The 22,015-nt window shown below is 42.7% G+C and overlaps 1 protein-coding gene across 1 annotated transcript in view; it reads right to left on the reverse strand.

Annotated features, from left to right (window-relative positions):
• The window catches only part of LOC128331674 (collagen alpha-6(VI) chain-like), a 114,612-nt gene that overhangs the window by 17,586 nt on the left and 75,011 nt on the right, over positions 1-22,015 (reverse strand). Inside the window, 3 exon segments of the mRNA XM_053265380.1 lie at positions 5,991-6,484; positions 7,610-7,621; positions 21,867-21,903. Of these exon segments, the coding sequence (XP_053121355.1) occupies positions 5,991-6,484; positions 7,610-7,621; positions 21,867-21,903 (543 nt within the window).

Consider the following 22,015-nt stretch of genomic DNA (forward strand, 5'->3'; position numbering starts at 1 on the left):
ATATTTAAAATACAATACTCAGAGTAATTTTTAAATAAATACTTGAATTGTCCAAATAATCTTAATTTCTAGTGGGGTAGTTCAAGACCTCCAGAGAACGAGGAAGCTAAGAATGATCCACGTAAGTACCAGAGTGCTTAGCAGGCAGTTCAGGAAACAACAATCTTAATATATCCGAATTAAATACTTTATTTATTTATTTGATTTATATACCACCCTTCCAAAAATGGCTCAGGCGCTTTACATCAAAACAAAAACAATTAAAATCAATTAAAAATGAAAAGCAAAACTAAACTAAACAACTAAAATAATTTAGACATTAAAATCATTTAAAACCAACTTTAAAAATTTAAAACCATAAATCTAATTAAAAGCTGGAGTAAATAAACATGTCTTCAGTGCCTTTTTAAAAGCTGCCAGAGATGGGGTGGCTCTTATTTCAACAGTGAGCACATTCCAAAGTCCAGGGGCAGCAATGGAGAAGGCCCATTCCCGAGTAGTCGCCAAACGAGTTGACGGCAACTGCAGACGAACCTCTCCAGATTATCTTAATAGGCAGTGGGGCTCATGGTGAAGAAGACATTCTCTTAAATACCCTGGGCCTAAGCTGTTTAGGGCTTTATAGGTAATAACCAGCACCTTGTATTTTGCCTGGAAACATATCGGCAGGGGCGTAGCTAGTGGAGAGGGGGCCCGTGTTCATCCCTCTCTCTGGCGGCCCCCCAGAGTGAGGGAGATAATGAAGAAAATAGGGATGGGTGGGTCTGGAGGGCCCTCAGGAGTTGAGGGCCTGTGTTATTTAAACCCTTTCGCTCAGTTATAGCTACGCCCCTGCATATCGGCAGCCAGTGTAGTTCTTTCAACACAGGAGTAATATGGTCTCTCCTAGATGACCCAGAGACCAACCGGGCTGCTGCATTCTGAACCAACTGTTGTTTCCAGACTATGTACAAAGGCAGCCCCACATAGAGTGGATTTCAGTAATCCAGCCTAGAGGTTACCAGCATATGTACCACCTTGTTGAGGTCGTTCGTCTCAAGAAATGGACACAGCTGGCATATCAGCTGAAGCTGATAAAAAGCACCTCTGGCCACCACCTCAACCTGGGACATCAGGGAGAGGTTCAGATCCAGAAGCACCCCCAGATTGCACACCTGTTCCTTCTGGGGGAGCGTGACTACATCCAAAACTGGCAGATCAAAATCGTCTCCTGAGTTCCAATCCTGCACAATAAGTACCTCCATCTTATCTGGATTCAGCCTCAGTTTGTTATCCCTGAACCAGCCCATGCCTGCCTCCAGGCAGGCATATAGGGAGGTTATGCTTTCTCTTGATGATGTTAACATGGAAAAATAGATTTGGGACTTCCGGTTGGACTGCCAACGCGGCTGCACGCTTCTCGACAGGGGAGACCGAGGAGGAGAAATTAAGGGGGTTTTGAGGCTTCAACCCCCCCCCCATGCCACCCTGGATTAAAGGGTCTGGACTTCAAGATAGCCCACTGTTCCCCCTTAAGTCGGCTCCTTAATTTAGAGCTGTGTTGGAGAACGCAGTTCTGTCTTAGGTTGAGCGGTGGGGGCTGGGTCCAATCAAGCTTACTCCTTCATCGGAAATCTTTTTGACTGAAGCCGGTTTGGCATCCAATCTCTACGGTTTGGATTTAATTAATTACTTAAAGTTCAAGAAGCTCACCTTTCAAGTGATTATGGACAACTTGCTGGAATTCTTCCTGCTTTTGCTTTACAAAACTCAAGACACGGCTGTAAGTTTTCTTTGACTATAAATTAAGGAGGGGAACTCAATCTTCTTGCTAAATAGGGAATTCAAGAGCTGAATTGATGTTTAAAAGTTTTAAAACCTGGGAAAAGAGCTTATTAGTGGGAATTACTATTTTTTCCCCTTTTACTGCTGTTTGAAAAAGTTTATGGAAGAGGCGTTCTGCTGTTTTGCTGTTTGCCATTGAATTTGTCCATCATTAAGCCAGCCAATTATAGCAAAGAGGCATTTCACACTACCGTGAGAAAACTCAACTGCCAGTGATAAGATATATGAGCTGTGGTGTGGAACTGATTATATTTGGAAAATAACCACAGGCTTTTACTAGACTATTCCTATAATTAACACTTTAACTTGTTTTAAGCAATGGCAGAAGGATATAACTAAGTTTGTTTGGCAAGGGAAAAGACCAAGAATTAATTTTAAGAATTTAACAGATGCAAAGGAAAGAGGTGGTCTTACCCTACCAGACTTAGGGTTGTATTTTGATGCTGTTTGTTGGACGTGGTTAAAAGAATGGATAACATTAAGAAATCCTAGAATACTTGATTTGGAGGGATTTGATAGAAGGTTTGGATGGCATTCATATTTGTGGTATGAAAAAAGTAAAATACATAAAGACTTTCTGAATCATTATGTGAGAAGGAGTTTAATGAGGGTATGGTTAAAATATAAAAATTGGCTGGAACCTAAAACTCCGTTATGGGTATCTCCGACTGAAGCTTTAACATGTAAAGAAGTAAATATGTAATTGCAATGGGGTACTTATAGGGAATTGTTATATTTTCAAGAAAAGGATTGTAAGTTAAAGAGTTTAACTGAAGTTCAAAACTTGGTTAGAGATTGGTTTCAGTACCACCAGCTAAATGAAATGTATAAGAAGGATCTTAAAGTTGGATTTGAAGATCAGATGTCGAGATTTGAGAAGGAGCTATGTGAAAATGATGAAAAGTTAGTTTCTAAAATGTACAAGCTTTTGCTTTTGGATGAGACAAGAGATGGTTAAAACGACTATGGTAAAGTGGGCTCAAGATGTGGGGTGTAGTATAGAAATGGCAGCCTGGGAAAAATTATGGAAAACTGATTTAAAATTTACAGCATGTTATGCCTTAAAAGAAAATTATTATAAAATGATGTATAGATGGTATTTGACACCAAAAAAAAATGGCATTAATGTATAAAAATGTTTCAAACAAATGTTGGAAATGTGGGCACTCTGAAGGTACCTTTTTCCATATGTGGTGGACTTGTAGGAAGGCTAAGGCCTATTGGGATATGATATATAATGAGTTAAAGAAAATATTTAAAAGGACATTTCCTAAGAAACCAGAATCCTTCCTGCTGGGAATAACACAAGGAGTATTTTCTACAACTGATTTAACATTTTTTTATGTACGCTTCCACGGCTGCCAGAATAATATATGCACAGAAATGGAAGAGCAATGAATTCCCTTCAAAAGAAGATTGGCTGATAAAAATTTTGGAATATGCGGAGATGGCAAAACTTACAATATTGATAAGAGATCAAAATTTAGAATGCTTTAAAGAAGATTGGAAACCATTCTTGTTGTATCTAAAGAACTATTTTCCTACTATGGATTTTACAGCAGGGTTTGAAATTTAGTAATATTAGCAGGTTGGGTAGATTAAAATTGTGTTTGTAAGGTTTAAATCTATGTTTTGAATTATTATTATTATAGCAAAGGTAAATTTTATAGTTGACTAGTTAATTTTGGCCCTCTCCTGTCCCCCCGCTGCCATTCCTCCTCCCTCCCTCATTAAGGGCCAAATCGGCCCAGCCATTTGCCCCCGCAGCTTCCGCCGCTGACCAACCGCCCGCCCACCCAGCTGCCGATACCTCCTTGCCCCCGGAACACGTCCTCCGCTTGATCCGCTGCTCAATTAACAGAAGGAGAGAGGTGCTCACATGCAGAGCTCCACTCTCTTTAAAGTCTCTTCCCGAACTGGCGGTTTGGGCGGCAAGGACGCAAAAAAAGCCATGCCGGGCAAGGATCAAGAGCACAGGTGATAGGCCGTACCATTCTGAGCAACTTGTCCACATCCTCAAGAGTCACAAACTGAAACTGATCCAGGGTGATCACATAAGAGGAGCTGCTGAGAACCTCGGCATCAAACTCTGTAACAATTGTGGAGTTTGAAAGTCGGCCCGAATACGGGAGATTTTGTCCACAAAAAACTCATTAAAACATCACAACATGTAATTGCTGGTTCCAAGTACTGATTTAAGGGGGAAGGGGCGCACATTAGCTCCTTCACAACCCTGAACAACTTCGCCAGACATGAACTTGCAGACAGGATATTGTAGGGAAAAAATTGCTTCATTGCCACACATATCACCTGAGCATAGATCTTCAAATGCGCTCTATGTAGTAATCTGCCGGATTCTAGTCAAGTCTTTCTCCACTTGCGTTCTAGTCATCTACCTCACTGCTTCAGCCCCCATAGATCTCCCATATACCAAGGGGCCAGTTTTGAAGTGGGTAGGAGAGGACACTTAGGAGCGATCATGTCCACTGCCCTGGTGAGTTGGTTATTCAAATTCTCCACCAGAGTGCCAACATGATCACCAGCAGAGCCAACACTAAATACCTCCAAGGCTTCTTGGAATCCTATTGGATCCAATAACCTTCTCGGGTGGACCATTCTCATGGGCCCCCTGCCCCTGAGGAAGTGGGACAAGGTCATGAGTACAACCTTAACCAGATGATGGTCTGTCCATGACAATGGGGAAATCATAGGAGTGACCCACGGAACACCAGCCTGTTCAGAGTGAAAGCCCAGATCAAGCGTGTGACCAACAATATGTGTCAGTCCCGAGACCACTTGGGATAGGCCCATAGTTGTCATGGCTGCTATGAACTTCTGAGCCGCCCCAGACAAATTGGTCCCAAAGTGAACATTGAAGTCCCTCAGCACCACAAGCCTGGGGGACTCCAATGCCAAGCCCAAGACCAAGTCTGTCAGCTCAGTTAGGGACTCCAGTGCGGCAATCGGTACACCAACAGAAGTCTCAGTCTATCCCTGGTCCCCAAACTTAAGAGCACACATTCAATATAGTCAGACACTTCAACAGGGATCCTGGCAAGGGAGATATTGTTCTTATAGACCACAGCCACTCCACCTCCCCGCCCACGTCCCCTCCCCTGCTCCTCAACAGAGTACCCCGGAGGGAGAAGCTGGGACCAGACTGGGCCACCTGCCACCCCCAACCAAGTATCTGGAATACATACCAGATTGACCCCTTCATCCAGAATCAAATCATAGATGATTTCAGGTTTATTCTGGACTGACCTGGCATTACAAAGATGAGGCTCTGTGGGTAGTTGGCATTGCTTTTCAAGGTCAAAGAGCTGTCAGGACAGCCAGAAGGGGAAACAGCAATTACGTTTCTGATTTCCCTTCCCCTACAATGGCCTACTGACCTGTCAATGTTACTTCTTCTATTCCCCACCACCATTGGACTAGCTGCCCCATAATCAATGGATACACCCCCTGTCTCCGCATCTCCAGACAGACCCAGTCACATTAAAGCTCAACTCACCCAAGATTGCGAACAGAAGCTGAATTAAAATACCCACCAACCTTCACACATCATGAGGGATCCTGAGCCAAATAGCCTGGCCCACACCCTCATTATCCCCTGAAGTGGCTCCCCCAAAGGGGCGACCCTTCCAGTGGTGGGCTTGCCACCACCACAGGCATCGTTCCTATAAAGGCCCAGAGCTGGGCAGCTGACCCCAGGAACTGCTGAGTCACCCACCTCTGACCCCAGTGCTGCACACACTACCTACAGATGTTACCCAGAGGCAGCAGGCTGCAATCTCACAGGGGAAGCAGAAGCAGGCAGGTAGACGCAGATGGAGCCAACAGCACACACTCAGTCTCCCACCCTGAGCAGCACTGAAGGGGGAAGCAGATGGCCTCTTCCTCTCCTCTGCTGGGCTTCTTAGTGTTCTGGCAAAATGTCCCTTCATTTTGCCACTTTCTTTGAGGCTGATGAAGTAGGCTTTAGGACACGAAAGCTCATGCTACAGTTTTTTACAGTATTTAAAGTGACATAGAACTCAGTTGTTTTTATCAATCTGTAAAGTTACTCAATTGACTTCAAGAATATGATATCAGACCCAATGTACTCTTATACCTTTGAGATGATTCAGTTGCATACAAAGAAGAAAGATATGGTAGTTACTCACCATAAAAGCATGGTTTATCTCAGGGATGTTTTTAAAAGCAATTACGGCAGGAAAAATATCTAATGCACTGAGCTCTAGGACCGCTGTGTAGATGGAAACTGAATTGACAGACTGGCCATTGCTGAAAAACACAGCAATTTTCCTAACATTAGCACCTTGGAGAGTTCTCTTGAAGATATTCCTAGCAACAAATCTCATAGATTCACCAATGTCCCGGCTCTCTGAGGATCTCTGGTAAAAAAGAGCATTCAGTTTCTGGAGCAACCGATCCTTGCTGTAGAAATCTGAGAAGCGGATTAGATGGTGGGTATCAGAGCTGTAGGATACAACAGCCACTCTGGCTCCCACTGGGCAATTGCTCTCTCTGATTTTAGTTGTATTCACAATTGCTACAATGATTTCTCTCATTTGTTCAAATATCTGAAGAGTGGTATCTTTGGATGTATCCAAGGCAAACACTAATTCAGTGGGATATATTGGACATTCCATTGTTCCTGGAAATAAAGAGCAGGTTGCTTGTTAAACAAGATTTCAAAAGGCAGATGATTTAGGTTTCAGTACATATTTGATCCCTTTTTTGCTGGCATGACATGATAATGATAATGATGATGTTAATAATTTTTGACATGATTATATTACTCAGGCCAGACAGTCAAGTCCGTTACATGGTGAAGTCATTATAAGATGTTATCATTTTATTTTTAATTTCTTTCTGTTCATTTCTGATGACTCTTCCACAATTGAATCCAGAGTGGTTAGGAAATATTCCTAAATATGAGCACACTAAACTTATTAAAAACACATGAAAAACAAACTACCAATAAACCACAGTCAAGCACGGCAATCCCATTGCTAAACAATGGAATGATCAGCAGACTTAAAGCAACATTAAAATGCATGGGAAAATATAGCTGTCTTTGCATAGCATAGCTGTCTTTGCAGAGCATAGCTGTCTTTGCATAGCCTGGATTAAAGAAAACAGGAATGCTCAAGCCAAAAATGAGCACCTTTAAGTTCTAATGATCTCAGTGCAAAAATGATGCATTATGTACTTAATTTTCATATTTAAACAGGACCTTTACTATAGCTGTATCATGCCCTGCTTCACATCTGGGAATTCCTGAAAGAAACACTATACCTATTAAGGGCCATTTGTTTTAGAAAAATTATTTATTTATTTATTACATTTTATATCCCGTTCTTCCTCCAAGGAGCCCAGACTACTTAAGTACTACATACTTAAGTTTCTCCTCATAACAACTCCTCATAACAACCCTCATAACAACCAAGTTTCTCCTCATAACAACAAGTAGGTTAGGCTGAGAGACAAGCGACTGGCCCAGAGTCACCCAGCAAGTATCATGGCTGAATGGGGATTTGAACTCGGGTCTCCCCGGTCCTAGTCCAGCACTCTGACCACTACACCACACTGGCTCTTGCTGGGTGACTCTGGGCCAGTCGCTTCTCTCTCAGCCTAACCTACTTCACAGGGTTGTTGTGAGAAGAAACTTAAGTATGTAGTATATCGCTCTGGGCTCCTTGGAGGAAGAGCGGGATATAAATGATGTACTACCTCCATGTTTTGTTTTTAAATCTGTGAGTGTTTTTCTCACTCCTACCTCTCCTTCCCCCTTTGTTCACTAAGAGGAAAAAGGGGGATGAACACATGAGAATGAAATATCAGAAAAAACTGATCCATGCTTTCTTTACAATGACAGAAATATCTGAAAATGTATGGGCAGCTGCTCATGTGGAAGATACTTAACCTACCTTTACTTTCAGGATCCATTTTATGTATTCCAGATTGCATTTGGAATGCCATGGAGACAAGACAGCGTGCTGGTTGCTCCACACAACAAACCATGGCAAGCTCATCAAATGGATCAGCGCTCACGTTATGCCATGTCACTGTCCACATCACCACAAACAGTCACCAGTAATGTTTGGTGACACTGTGTGCAGACAAATCTCCACACTATTAATTTATTTTTACATTTATATCTTGCTCTTCCTCCAAGGAGCCCACAGCAGTGTACATGGTTATGTTTCTCCTCACAACCACCCTGTGAGGTAGATTATACTGAGAGAGGAGTGACTGGCCCAGATCCAGCCAGTGGGTTTCAGGGCTGAGTGGGGATTTGAACATGGGTCTTCCCAGTCCAACACTCTAACCACAACACCACACTGACTATTCCACATGACAAGTAAAATAGAGCCTGCATGGAGAAGCTGCTACATGGGATTAGTATTGTGCAGACTCCGCAAGCTGTCCTCAGCCACCTTGTCAAATAGATAAGCCCATTTGGTTAATGTGTAGTATAATTAGGTTCTTACCTTGGTCACAAGCTAAACAAAAGACAGAAAACAATATATTTATTAATTAATTATGATGACGATGATGATGTAGTATGTGTTCAAATATCTCTTAAAAATATGATCAAGATTAATTCTTTGCCTATTACTCTACAGTAGTCCTTGGGTCTGCATAACTCCAGTGGGTGTAAATGAGAATACAGTAGTGCATTGACAGAAGGGCTGACATGCGGATTAAGGAAACACCTGCACTTCAAAAGAAGTTTGCATTCCAGAAGAACACAATTTCAATGTTTGTGAGGAGAGGGAGAGATGTCCACCCATCTCCCCTTCACATTGAAGCACTACCTATCTGTGACCTGGACGTAGGTCCTTGAGGGAATGCTTCTGGGGGCAGGGAAGATCAGTGGAAAAATCTCCTCCTGCAAGCATGTGCACTACTTGCTTGGTCTGCATGTCACAACATTAGTAATAATGATAATAGTAATGTCAGCCACCCCAGCACAGCATCCTTTCAGTGGCTGCAGAGGCGTATCTAGGAAAAATAACGCCTAGGGCAAGCACTGAAATTGTGCCCCCTGTCCAAACATCTGACACCCATCTTTCAGATAACTTTACCATGATATCAGCTGAAAAATACAAGTCAAGCTCGTTAATCTTTTAATATTTCAAAAACTATTTAGCAGTGCATGTAGCTAGACCAAAAAATGCTGGAAAACTACAAATTTCAGTATCCTGGGGCTCATGCAATACCCAAATACTATGTGGAGGTGTACTTGGAGAACTAAACAGAAGTGCCTGTCTAATTCTCTACTATGCATTGTAGCATCACTATTACATAAGTTTTAAACATAAATGGAGAATTTGACTTTTCCCAGATACTCTGAAAATAATTAAAGGATATGCAGAGTAAACTGTGTCACTGCTTGGAATATATTCTAGTCTTTCAGAAAGACAGTTAAAAAGAGAGAAAGAGAGCAAGAAACTCCCAGTGGACCTTAATACTAAGGATTTCACACTGATTCAAAAGACAAACTCACCATTAATAGCCATATTATTAAGACATCACATTTAACTCACTTATCACATGAAGCAAACTAAGAGCCAATGAATACAATCCTAGCTCATAAGCCTCAGCTCAGTATTCACAAGCCCCGATTCTCTGTACATAGTGCCAATCTGAATATGTGTACAGTGACTTATATTATATTATTTTTTTTAAAAAAAAATTACCGGTATCCCCTTTGGAGGGTTTCCTAAAGGCCGTGGCGGGGTCTGCAAAGGTTCCCCCACTGGCCTCTAGAGCATCGCAGGGACCATTTGAGCATGTGCTGTGGCCATTTTTAAATTTTTTTTTTGAAAAAATGGCCACTGAAAACAAAATGGCTGCTGTGCATGCTCAAATGTCCTCTGCAAGGCCTGGCATGGCTTCAATTAGTTCAGAATGTGGCAGCCAGGTTGGTCTCTGGGGTAACCCGGAGAGACCATATTACGCCTGTTTTGAAACAGTTACACTGGCTGCCGATATGTTTCCGGGCAAAATACAAAGTGTTGGTGATTACCTTTAAAGCCCTGAACGGCTTAGGTCCAAGTTACCTTAGAGAGCGCCTTCTTCTGCGCGATCCCCACCGCACATTAAGGTCATCTGAGGAGGTTCGTCTCCAGTTGCCACCGGCTCATCTGGTGGCGACTCGGAGGCGGGCCTTCTCTGTGGTTGGTCCAGAGCTGTGGAATGCGCTCCCTGCGGAAATCCGTAATTTGAGTTCCTTGTTGGCCTTCAGGAGGGCCCTTAAAACGTATCTGTTTGGCCTGGCTTACCAGGGTTTTTAAATTTTTAAATTTTTAAATTTTAACTTGATTTAGGGGTTTTAATTCCCCGGTACAGAGTGGGTCTAGCGACTGGTCGCCTGAAGGGGCCAAGTAGGAATTTTTTGTTCCCAACGCATTGGCCACTGTTTGGGGTTTTTTCGCCTACTCCGTTCTGTGTTCTGGGTGCGTAGTTAGAGTTAGGTTGGCCACAATGGCAGTAACAGTGTGGGCGGGGTGGTAATTCGAGGGTTAGAATATCAGTGAGCACCCTTGGATATGTAAAAGGGTGATTGGTTAATCACTCCTTTGGGGCCTGTGCGGCACAGGGATAATGATTGCCATGAAACCTGCTTCAGGACTTCTCCAACCTTTGGGCTGCGCGGTCCGGGGTGGACGAATGCCTAGAAGTATCCAGATCCTCTCTTACAGAAGGTGGGGTTGGCTTTGAAGGAATTGAGTGGGGCATACCTGCCCATTCCTGAGCCAGGGTGTTTCGCCCAGTAGGGTGATGGGTAGGATTTCAGAGTTCTGACCTGCTTCTATTGGCCCGCACTGTTCTCTAAGGGTGATTAATCACCTGGTGTTCCAGTCTGCCATGCCTGTGTAATAGTTAATAAAGTTGTGGCCCTTTTCATCCATATTAAGTCTACGTGTCTTCTTGAGCTGGGGTCTGGGGACAATGTTTAATTCTTGTTTTAAAATGTTTTTAAATTGTTAATTGTTGTGTTATTGTTTTTAATTTGTTTTAGCTTTTCATTGTTTTACAAGTTTGTTTTAATTGTAAACCGCCCTGAACCATTTTTGGAAGGGCGGTATATAAATCAAATAAATAAATAAATACATAAATATAAATACCCTCCCTGACAGCTTATATTAGCCATGAAGGGCAAGGGTCAAGAGCTCATGATGTCAGCTGCACACTGCCCAGGATCTTGTCCACATCCTCCGGTTGCACTAACTGAAAAGAATCTAACACAATAGTATCAGATGGTACCAGAGGCACGTCTGCCAGAACTGCCAAAACTCTGGAGTCCAAACCAGCATGGATGCGAGTGACTTTATCTGCAAAGTTACACGCAAACTGATCACAACGGGCTGTAGATTATTCCTCCCCCATTACCTGGGGGGATGTGTGGAGCAATGTCTTTCCTCTGCTGGTCTGCACTGAGCAGATACAATGGAGGCGGAGAAAAAGCATTTCTTTGCTGCCCCCACTGCCACGGAGTAGTCCCTAAAATGCACTCTAGCCCGTGTTTGGTCAGATTCATCACAACTCTTCCTCCAGCATTGTTCCAGCTGTTGCCCGAGTTGTTTCATCACCCTAAGCTCTGAGGAAAACCAAGGCAGTATGGGTTCCACCAAGCCAGAGAGGGCATTTAGGAGCAACCGTGTCAACAGCCCAGGCTGTCTCTCCATTCCAGAGATTCACCAAGGCCTTGACAGAGTCACCAGCTCTGGACACTGAAAACTCCCCAAGGGCTGTCTGGAAACCGAGCGGATCCATAAGCCTCCGGGAGCGGACAATTCTAACCAATCCACCACCCTTGCAGAAGGCAGGCAGAGCAGTCAAGCTAAACCCCACCAAATGATGATCTGTTCATGACAAGGGAGTTATCGCAAACTCCCCCACCTCCAGATCATTTATTCCCTGGTCAGCAAAAACCAGATGCAGAGTATGTCGTGCCGTGTGGGTTGAGCCCCGATACCAGCTGAGATAGGCCAATGGTTGCCATAGAGGCCATGAAATCCTGAGCTGCACCTACTGGGGGGGCTCAGCATGGACATGGGCCATGGCATGGTTGGACCATTAGACAATGAGGGAGTGAAAGGGATTATTAAGGAGGATATTGAGGTTGCAGAGAAGCTGAATGAGTTCTTTGCGACTGTCTTCATGGCAGAGGATACTGAGCATATACCTGTTCCTGAACCAGGCTTTTTAGGGATGGAGGCTAGAGAGCTGAGTCAGATAGAAGTGACAAGGGATGATGTTCTAAACTGTCTGGAAAAACTGAAAGTTAACAAATCACCAGGGCTGGATGGCAGCCATCCAAGAGTCCTCAAAGAACTCCATAAAGAACTCAAATATGAAATTGCCGATCTCCTTGCTAAAATATTTAACTTAACCCTGAAATCGGGCTCTGTACCAGAGGACTGGAGAGCAGCAAATGCAACACCGATTTTCAAAAAGGGATCCAGGGGCGATCCGGGAAATTACAGGCCGGTTAGCCTAACGTCCGTTCCAGACAAATTGATGGAAAGCATCCTCAAGGATAAAATTGTAAAGCACCTAGAAGAACAGGCCCTGCTGGGAGTGAGCCAGCATGGCTTCCGCAAAGGTAAATCCTGCCTCACCAACCTTTTGGACTTCTTTGATATTGTCAACGAGTGTGTGGATCAAGGTGATCCAGTTGACATAGTATACATGGACTTCCAAAAAGCTTTTGACAAAGTTCCTCATCAAAGACTCCTGAGGAAACTTAGCAGTCATGGGATAAGAGGACAAGTACATGTGTGGATTGCTAACTGGTTGTAAGACAGGTAACAGAGGCTAGGTATAAATGGAGAGTTTTCACAATGGAGGGAAGTAAGAAGTGGGGTCCCCCAGGGATCTGTACTGGGACCGGTGCCTTTTAATTTATTCATAAATGATCTAGAAGCGGGGTAAGCAGCGATGTGGCCAAATTTGCAGATGATACCAAACTCTTCCGGGTAGTGAAATCCAAAACGGATTGTGAGCAGCTCCAAAAGGATCTCTCCAAACTGGGGGAGTGGGCGACAAAATGGCAAATGCGGTTCAATGTTAGCAAGTGTAAAGTGATGCACATTGGGACGAAAAACCCCAACTTCAAGTACATGCTGATGGGATCTGAGCTGTCAGTGACGGACCAGGAGAGGGATCTTGGGGTCGTGGTGGACAGCTCGTTGAAAGTGTCGGCTCAATGTGCGGCAGCTGTGAAAAAGGCAAATTCCATGCTAGGGATCATTAGGAAGGGGATAGAAAATAAAACGGCTAATATTATAATGCCCTTATACAAAACTATGGTGCGACCACACTTGGAGTACTGCGTACAATTCTGGTCACCACATCTTAAAAAGGACGTTTTAGAACTGGAGAAAGTACGAAGAGGGCAACCAAGATGATCAGGGGCCTAGAGCACCTTTCTTATGAGGCAAGACTACAACACCTGGGGCTTTTTAGTTTAGAAAAAAGATGACTGAGGGGAGACATGATAGAGGTCTATAAAATCATGCATGGTGTGGAGAAAGTGGAGAGAGAGAGATTCTCTTCCCTCTCACACAACACTAGAACTAGGGGTCACTCCATGAAATTGATTGCCAGGAGGTCTAGGACCAACAAACGGAAGCACTTTTTCACACAACGCGTGATCCACTTGTGGAACTCTCTGCCACAGGAAGTGGTGACAGCAAACAACCTGGATGGCTTTAAGAGGGGTTTGGATGACTTCATGGAGGAAAGGTCTATCAATGGCTACTAGTCGGAGGGCTGTGGGCCACCTCCAGCTTCAAAGGCAGGATGCCTCTGAGAACCAGTTGCAGGGGAGTAATGGCAGGAGAGAGGGCACACCCTCAACTCCTGTCTGTGGCTTCCAGCGGCATCTGGTGGGCCACTGTGCGAAACAGGATGCTGGACTAGATGGGCCTTGGGCCTGATCCAGCAGGGCTGTTCTTATGTTCTTATGACATTGAAATCCCCCAAGACAATAAGTCTGAGGGGACCCAAGGCCACCTCCGAGACCACCCCCACTGGCTCAGGTAGGGAGACTGAAGTGGTGCAGTGGAGTGATCAGTACACCAGCAGAATCCCCAGCCTATCTCGGAGGCCCTCCCTCAAGGACAGACACTAGAAATTCTGAGGTTGCCTGATGGGGCACCTGGAAATGGGATAGATGACTGCAACGCCCCCTCCCTGATCCAAACAGCAAAGTGTTTTTTTACTGCCTTGGATCTGTCTCACTGTCCAGATCGGCCTCCCTGCCAAGCACTGCCCCTGCTGCTTGATGGCCCTGAGAGCGAATAACATGCCAATGTTTTGCAATGATTCTTATAAATGAACACACATGGCAAACATTATATTGCAATTAGCTTGGGATTTGCTGCGAAGTTCTAGGAATAGCTGTTGCCAGAGCACCCTTTCACTTGATTAGATCCATACTCCCTCTTTCTGTGAGGGAGCCTGACTAAGCAGACTCCAGGACTAGCTACTGCAAATGTTTGGCATTCAAGATCATTTCAGCCTGGGAATGAAATCTAAATTCCCCTCTTCTTACAAGAGAGATAACACCTGTTGTTAACAAAGTAATCAGGCCAGGAAGGGAAGGCAGAAAAGACAGATAAGACAAGTGCAACTGCAGCCTCCATTACAATAGGGAATGGGATGAGTTAGTGATGTAAAAGAGGTGCCCATCGAAACTGTTGATAGAATTATTGGGAGAGTCCTTCCCAGCACAGGATATTCTTTAAACACACCTGCATACTCCAATTGTCCTCACAATCAGCCATGAATGCCATAGATGATTCACACACATTCCTACCCAGGAAGGACTAAAACACAATGCATTCCAAAAAAAAAAAGGTTGTCTGGGCTCTCCTGTTCAGCAGAGAAGGACAAAAGACAAGAAGTGCCTTCAAGGCACATTTTGGGATATAAGTATCCCTAACTCCATGACCCAGTGCTACAGCCTCAGTGTTCCCTTGTGCCTCTCACTCTGAACCCCAGCAGACTGCAACCAGAAACTCCAGCAGACCACCTTAGTGTCCCCCTCTTCAGGGCAGGTGATATAGCCTCTTGCCCAGCTTCTTCAAGGCTGAACCTATCCCTTTCTCTCATTTCCAAAATCTTGCCCCTCTCTAGGTACTTCTCTCTAAGTACCTCTCTAGCCCGCCTGGGAATTTACACATACTGTAATTTGGAACTTTAAGCTAAATGTGCCTTACAATAGTCTATTTTTAAACATATTTGCATTGCTTCTACTTTATTCTCTGTTGCTGCCCCCAGACTCTGGAATGCTCTCCCAGTGGCCATTCGTTCCTCGGACTCCATCACGGCTTTTAGAAAGCTTGTAAAGACTTGGCTTTTTACCCAGGCTTTTACATAATCGTTTTTACTGCTGCTTCTGGGTGTTTTTATCTGTTGTATTGTTTTATGCCTGTTTTTATATGTTTTTATACTTTTAGCATGATGTTTTAATTGTGTTTTTATTGTATGTTTTTAACTTTTGTAAACCGCCTTGGGGCTATCTTTTAACGAAAGGCGGTATAAAAATGCAAAAATAAATAAAATAAAAAAATAAATTTATTTATTATTTCTTGTTTACACAGTCAGACAGGTGTTATTAACTGGTTTGTTTTATCCAGACATCGAGTCCTTCCCAAAGACCTGGGATGGCTGAATTTTATTGTCAATTGTTATAGATATCATCGCAGAATATAGGCTGTTCCCAGTAAAGCTGCTTTTTGTAATTGGCTGATGGTGGTTTCTGTGGCCCCTATGGTGTTGAGGTGCTTAATAATAATAATAATAATAATAATAATAATAACAACAACAACAACAACAACAACAACAACAACAACAACAAGGCACTACCTTGACGTGGTTGTGGGGCTTGTGTGCTCTGATGAAGGTGAGAGCTATGCCAGAGGTCCAACCATACTGGACAGGTCTCACCAGAGGAGCCAGACAAAGAGTGCCTCTCCCATCAACAATATGGTGAGACGTAACTTTAATAAATCTATACCGGATCGGTCGCCGCCCGGGTCAACAAGGACCGCGCCAGGTGCTATAGTCCCTGGACATCTGGAGGCAAGTGGGCTACAGGACTCAGGATCTTCACTTGAGCAACCAGGGCTGGAGACAGCAAAGCTACAGGAAGAAACGTCGCTTAACCGAAAAATATATACGAAAAATGCCAACAAGGAAATAATGATCTGCTATTACAAGTCTAGTCCAACTAGAAGAGGTTATTTAAAAAGAATGTACCAAATTTGGAAAGAGAAGCATCCAGATACAGAAATAACAGAACAAAGGCTAGCAGACCAGAGAAGATTCATAATAAGAAATAAAGTATTCACAGGAGTTGAGCTGGAAGAACTGCAAAGAGCAACACAGGCTCAAGATATGGAAGAAGAATTACCACCATCTGAAGCAGTTGCTCAGGCACAGATGGAGGAGGTGTTGGAAATAGAGGATACCACTGTTGCTGAACTGTTTCAAAATAAAAACCAGGCAACCTCCTCTTTGCCTTCACCTCAAAAACCCAAATGCCGTTTAACAGAAAAGCAACAAGAACTAAAGCAAAAAATAACTGAGCACATGAACCAAACAACCACCAGGGTTCGACTTCCCGCTCTAAAAACAGTTGCCAAAAAACAACTTGCTCAGGCATTAAAAGATGTCAATGCTGCACTTGCAGAAATAACAACCAAGAATTTGCAAGAAACAAACCAACTAATGTACAGTGCAGCAACAATAACAATACAAGAGCTCGGATATAAGATCAGTGGACCTGTAAAAAAAGAAAGCAGTACATCACCTAAATGGAAGATTCGATTAGAAAATAAAATCTCCAGGCTTAGATCAGATGCTAGTAAATTGAAAGATATGAAAGACAAGAAGTTGAAGAATGAAAACAATAGACTGGACCCAGGCAGAGCTAGAGACTCTAGATCGTAAGACCAGGAAAATCATGACCATCAATCATGCTCTGCACCCCCGCAGTGATGTAGATAGGCTCTACCTCCCTCGCAGCTCAGGTGGAAGAGGAATGCTGCAAGTCCATCAAACAGTAGAGGAGGAGAAAAGAGGCCTTGAAGAATATATAAGGGACAGTGAAGAAGATGCACTTCAAATGGTCAAGAACGCGAAACTATTCAACACCAATGAAACAAAAAAGGCCTACAAGAAAGAACAAGTCAAGAACCGAGCAGAAAAATGGAGAAATAAGCCCCTGCATGGTCAATATTTACACAATATAAGTGGAAAATCAGACATCACCAAGACCTGGCAATGGCTTAAGAATGGCAACTTGAAGAAAGAAACAGAGGGTTTAATACTGGCTATACAAGAACAGGCACTAAGAACAAATGCAATAAGAGCAAAAGTCAAAAATCCACAACAAACAGCAAGTGCCGCCTTTGTAAAGAAGCAGATGAAACAGTGGACCACCTGATCAGCTGTTGTAAGATCGCACAGATTGAATACAAACAAAGGCATGACAAGGTAGCAGGGATGATACACTGGAACATCTGCAAAAAATACAAGCTACCTGTAGCCAAGAATTGGTGGGACCATAAAATTGAAAAAGTTGAAGAAAATGAAAATGTAAAAATATTATGGGACTTCCGACTACAAACAGAAAAACATCTGCCACACAATACACCAGATATCACTGTAGTCGAGAAGAAAGAAAAACAAGTGAAAATAATCGACATAGCAATACCAGGGGATAGCAGAATAGAAGAAAAAGAAATAGAAAAAATCACCAAATACAAAGCTCTACAAATTGAAATTGAAAGGCTGTGGCAGAAGAAGACCAAAATAATCCCAGTGGTAATTGGTGCCCTGGGTGCAGTTCCAAAAGACCTTGAAGAGCACCTCAACACCATAGGGGCCACAGAAATCACCACCAGCCAATTACAAAAAGCAGCTTTACTGGGAACAGCCTATATTCTGCGATGATATCTATAACAGCAACAACATTGACAATACAATTCAGCCATCCCAGGTCCTTGGGAAGGACTCGATGTCTGGATAAAACAAACCAGTCAATAACACCTGTCTGACTGTGTAAACAAGAAATAATAATATTATTATTATTTACATTTTATATCCCACTCTTCCTCCAAGGAGCCCAGAGCAGTGTACTACATACTTATGTTCCTCCTCACAATAACCCTGTGAAGTAGGTTAGGCTGAGAGAGAAGTGACTGGCCCAGAGTCCCCCAGCAAATATCATGGCTAAATGGAGATTTGAACTTGGGTCTCCCCAATCCTAGTCCAGCACTCTAACCACTACACCATGCAAAAAACCCTCCTTCTTGCATCTGCTGTTAGTTTGCTCAAGCATTATTTAAATCTTTTGGGGAATTTCCCAAATTTATTTTGAAACCCCAAGCCAACAGTTTCTTTGTTTGCCGTGCTACACCTGGCTGTCATTATTTTGTTTACTACTTGCTAAGCTTTTCTGCTAAGGCAATAAATGGCATAAGGCATAAACAAAATTGATTCAAAATGGTCAAGCAAGAGAAATGACTTCCACAGGTATAAACTGCTCTGTCTGTTCCCCTCCCTCCTCCTCACTACTCTCTCACCTTCATTTTCCCCATGTGACTTGACTAAGAACTTGCATTTTGGGCGGTATAAAAATATGCTAAATAAATAAATAAATAAGTCAGCCTCCACTGCCCCCTCTTCTTTCTTAGAATAGCCTCTAGTATGGGTGCTGTGAGCAATCCCCAATACCCAGTTATTATGTCAGGGTCTTTTAATAAAATTTATTTCTTACCTTGGAAAAATCCTTGCTTCTTGACTCTGTGTCTCCCGCCCTGGCTAGGTGTAATGTTTCATTGTCTGGACCTGATCCAAGTGACTCATACTGCTGGCTTAATGCTAGTCAAACTGGGTTCACTCTACCAGAGAGCCTGCTTCCATGGCTACTAGAATTAGTCTCAGTAAGGAAATTACTAGCCTCAAATGCAATGGTTTCCAAATGCATTCTTCTCTCTCTCTCCCAGTAAAAGTCACCAATCAGGGTGGCCAGGGAGTCATAGTTCGTAACCCCAGCTGAAAGCCAGTTGAAAAGGGTCCAGATCATCCAGCAGTACTTGCTCAGCCAAAGCCTGATTCACAACACTGGCCAAAAAGGGGGGTAATAGAAACCAGGCTGTACTTTCCCAACTCAACAGGGATCAATTAAGGTTCTTTTTAGCAGCATTCTCATTATCTCTTTCAAAAACTGGGACAGTGTGCCAGCCCCCTCCAAAACATACACACACACACTAACAGACCAGCAATTTCTTCCAGTTCTTTAATACTAGGCAAGCTTAATAAGAGCTGAGTGGTTGTAGGGGAAGCAGAGCTAAGTTTTCTGTATGCAATCTTAAGGTGTTGCAGCTGAAAATCATCCAATAAAATCTGCCTTGGAGGGCATGGATGTCTTTGCTACCAGTTCTGAAATGATAATTTCATCAACTTTGGAGAGGATGTAAACAACTTTATTTGCAGAAACCTCTACAGAACTGTCACAGTAAGCTACCAAAAGGTCCTAACCCTTCTCAAAAAGCCTATGTTTTTAGATACAGTATATGCAAACTGCTTTAACCGCAAGGAACAGCCCAACTGAACATGACGGTGCAGATGAAATCATGATAAAGAATTTCTGCTGCCATCACCACCATAGAAGAGGCCTTCAAATGATCGATGTGTTTGATTGGCTTTACCATTAATGTTCCTAGTTGTTTTTCCTATTTCATCACCCTCAACATCTTAGGACCATGGGGAGGACTGAAGAATGTTGAATGTTCCAGATGTTAAAGAGGATGCTCAGGTGCTATCATGTCAACAGTCTTGAGATAACTCCATATTCCAGGAGTTAACTAGGTTCTGACAGAAGAGATAGATCAGTTAAGGCAGGGATTCCCTACCTGTGGTACTCCAGATGTTGTTGGACTACAGTTCCCATCATCCCCAGCTACAATTTATTCAGTAACATCTGGAGTACTATAGGACAGGTTGGGAACCCTTGAGCTAAGGAATCCCTCAGCGCTATTTGGAAACTATTCAGATCTATAAATCTTTGGTATCAGACCATCTTAACAACTTTACGCCCCTCTTAGAAATCATAATGGTTGGACCATAAAATCAACTTAATCAGGTAGTGCGTGATACATTCATCATGGCAGTGGAATGATTGCCCCCCATGTTTCACACATAACTGAATGTCCACTCAGAACTACTTCTACTGCTACTGTTTATATACCCCTTTTCAACAAAAGTTCTCAAGCTAGTTGACCTTTTTAAAAAAACTGATGCTTCCCTATCCCTAAAGTTCCCTGTTCACAAACGAAAAAGAAACACAAGAGAGACACCAGCAACAACCACTAAGAGGATGCTATGCTGGGGTTGGATAGGGACTAGGGATGTGCAATTTTTTTTCAGGTACAAATCAATTTGTACCCAAATCTAGCTGATTTGGAGACAAAACAAATCACCCCCGTGGTCCATTAGCTAGATTTGGGTACAAATCAAATTGTACTGGATTTGATTAGAATCTATTCAAGATTCGGATCCCTCCTATTAATTCCCCCAGATTCCCAGCTTTCATTTAAAAAAAGAAAGCTAAGCTCTAGCCCTTGTAGAAATTGAGTTATGGAGCAAAATGTGTGGTCACTATTTTTCAAGGGTTTGGATTCTTTGGTGTATAATAACTTCCCCTCAATGAATCCCTATGAGGATTCATTACACAAATTCATTTCTTCTATTCATTTTGACTGTCTTTTCAACAGTGCCAACTGTCAACTGCCATGTGCCAACTATACCCCACTCCCACCCACAAGGCAGTGGGGTACTACTCAGTTTATGTTCTAGGATTTTTTCCAAGTGTTTAAGCTCTTTGGTGTCTAATAACCTTTCCTCATAATGAATCCCTATGAGGATTCATTACACACCAAAGAGTCTAGACACCTCAAAAATTCCTAAAATATAAACTGAGTACCCAGTGGCTTATGGGTTGCGGGGTAGTTGGGAAATGGGATGCCACTAATTCCCCACCCCCAAATGCAAAACAGTGGGGTCAAAATGAACAGAAGAAACGAAGGCGTATTATGAGGAAAGGTTATTAGACACCAAAGAATCTAAACATTTCAATATTCCTAAACATTAAAATAAGTACCCCACCAACTTGCAGGTGGTGGTGGGGGGGGGTAGTTGGCACATGGCAGTTGACAGCTGGCACTGTCCAGTGACAGTCAAATTGAACAGAAAAAATGAAGGTGTGTAATGAATCCTTATAGGGATTCATTGAGGAGAAGTTATTATACACCAAAAAATCCAAACATTTGAAAAATAATGACTGCACATTTTGCTCCATAACTCCACTTCTGCAAGGACTAGAACTTAGCTTTAAAAAAAAAGAAAGAAAGCTGGAGATCTGTTTTAGGGTTAGGATATGGCAACTTTGAATCCCCATTGTTTCCTATGATGGAAATGTCCAAAATCAGTAAAAACTAAAAAAAACTTCATTAAAAATCAACCAAGTGTCCCACTGCCTTGAAATTTGGGTGGTAGGTGGCACCCATGGGGATCTACCCAGAACCCAAATTTGGTGCCCCTAGGACCTTGGTAAGTGGTCCAAATTGGTCCAAATCCAAATCAAATCAAAACAAATACAAATCAAATCTGGGGTGATTTGGAGGGGATAGATTTGGATACAAAACAAATCAGGGGTGATTTGTTTGGGGCACAAATCAAATCAAAAAAATTGATTTGTGCATATCCCTAAAAGGGACCGTTGCTCCCCCCCAGCTAAATAGAAGAGAATCACCACTTTAAAGGTGCCTCTTTGTTCAGTTAGCAGGATCAACAAGATAATAATAATAATAATAATAATAATAATAATAATAATAATAATAATAAAAAAATTCAATTTCTATACCACCCTTCCAAAAATGGCTCAGGGCGGTTTACAAAGAGAAATAACAAATAAGATGGCTGCTGTTAATGTTAGAATCAATACTTACAGCTGTGCTCACGGATATAGGCAATGAGTTCACATGGCTGCAGAGTGAGAAAAGAAAGAAAACAATATGAGAAAACCTGGACATTTTAGAACCTCTTCCTGAATACACGTTTATTTGTTTATTACATTTTAATACCAATCCAATAGACC

Source organism: Hemicordylus capensis, chromosome 6, assembly GCF_027244095.1.
Source record: "Hemicordylus capensis ecotype Gifberg chromosome 6, rHemCap1.1.pri, whole genome shotgun sequence".
Lineage (NCBI taxonomy): Eukaryota > Metazoa > Chordata > Lepidosauria > Squamata > Cordylidae > Hemicordylus > Hemicordylus capensis.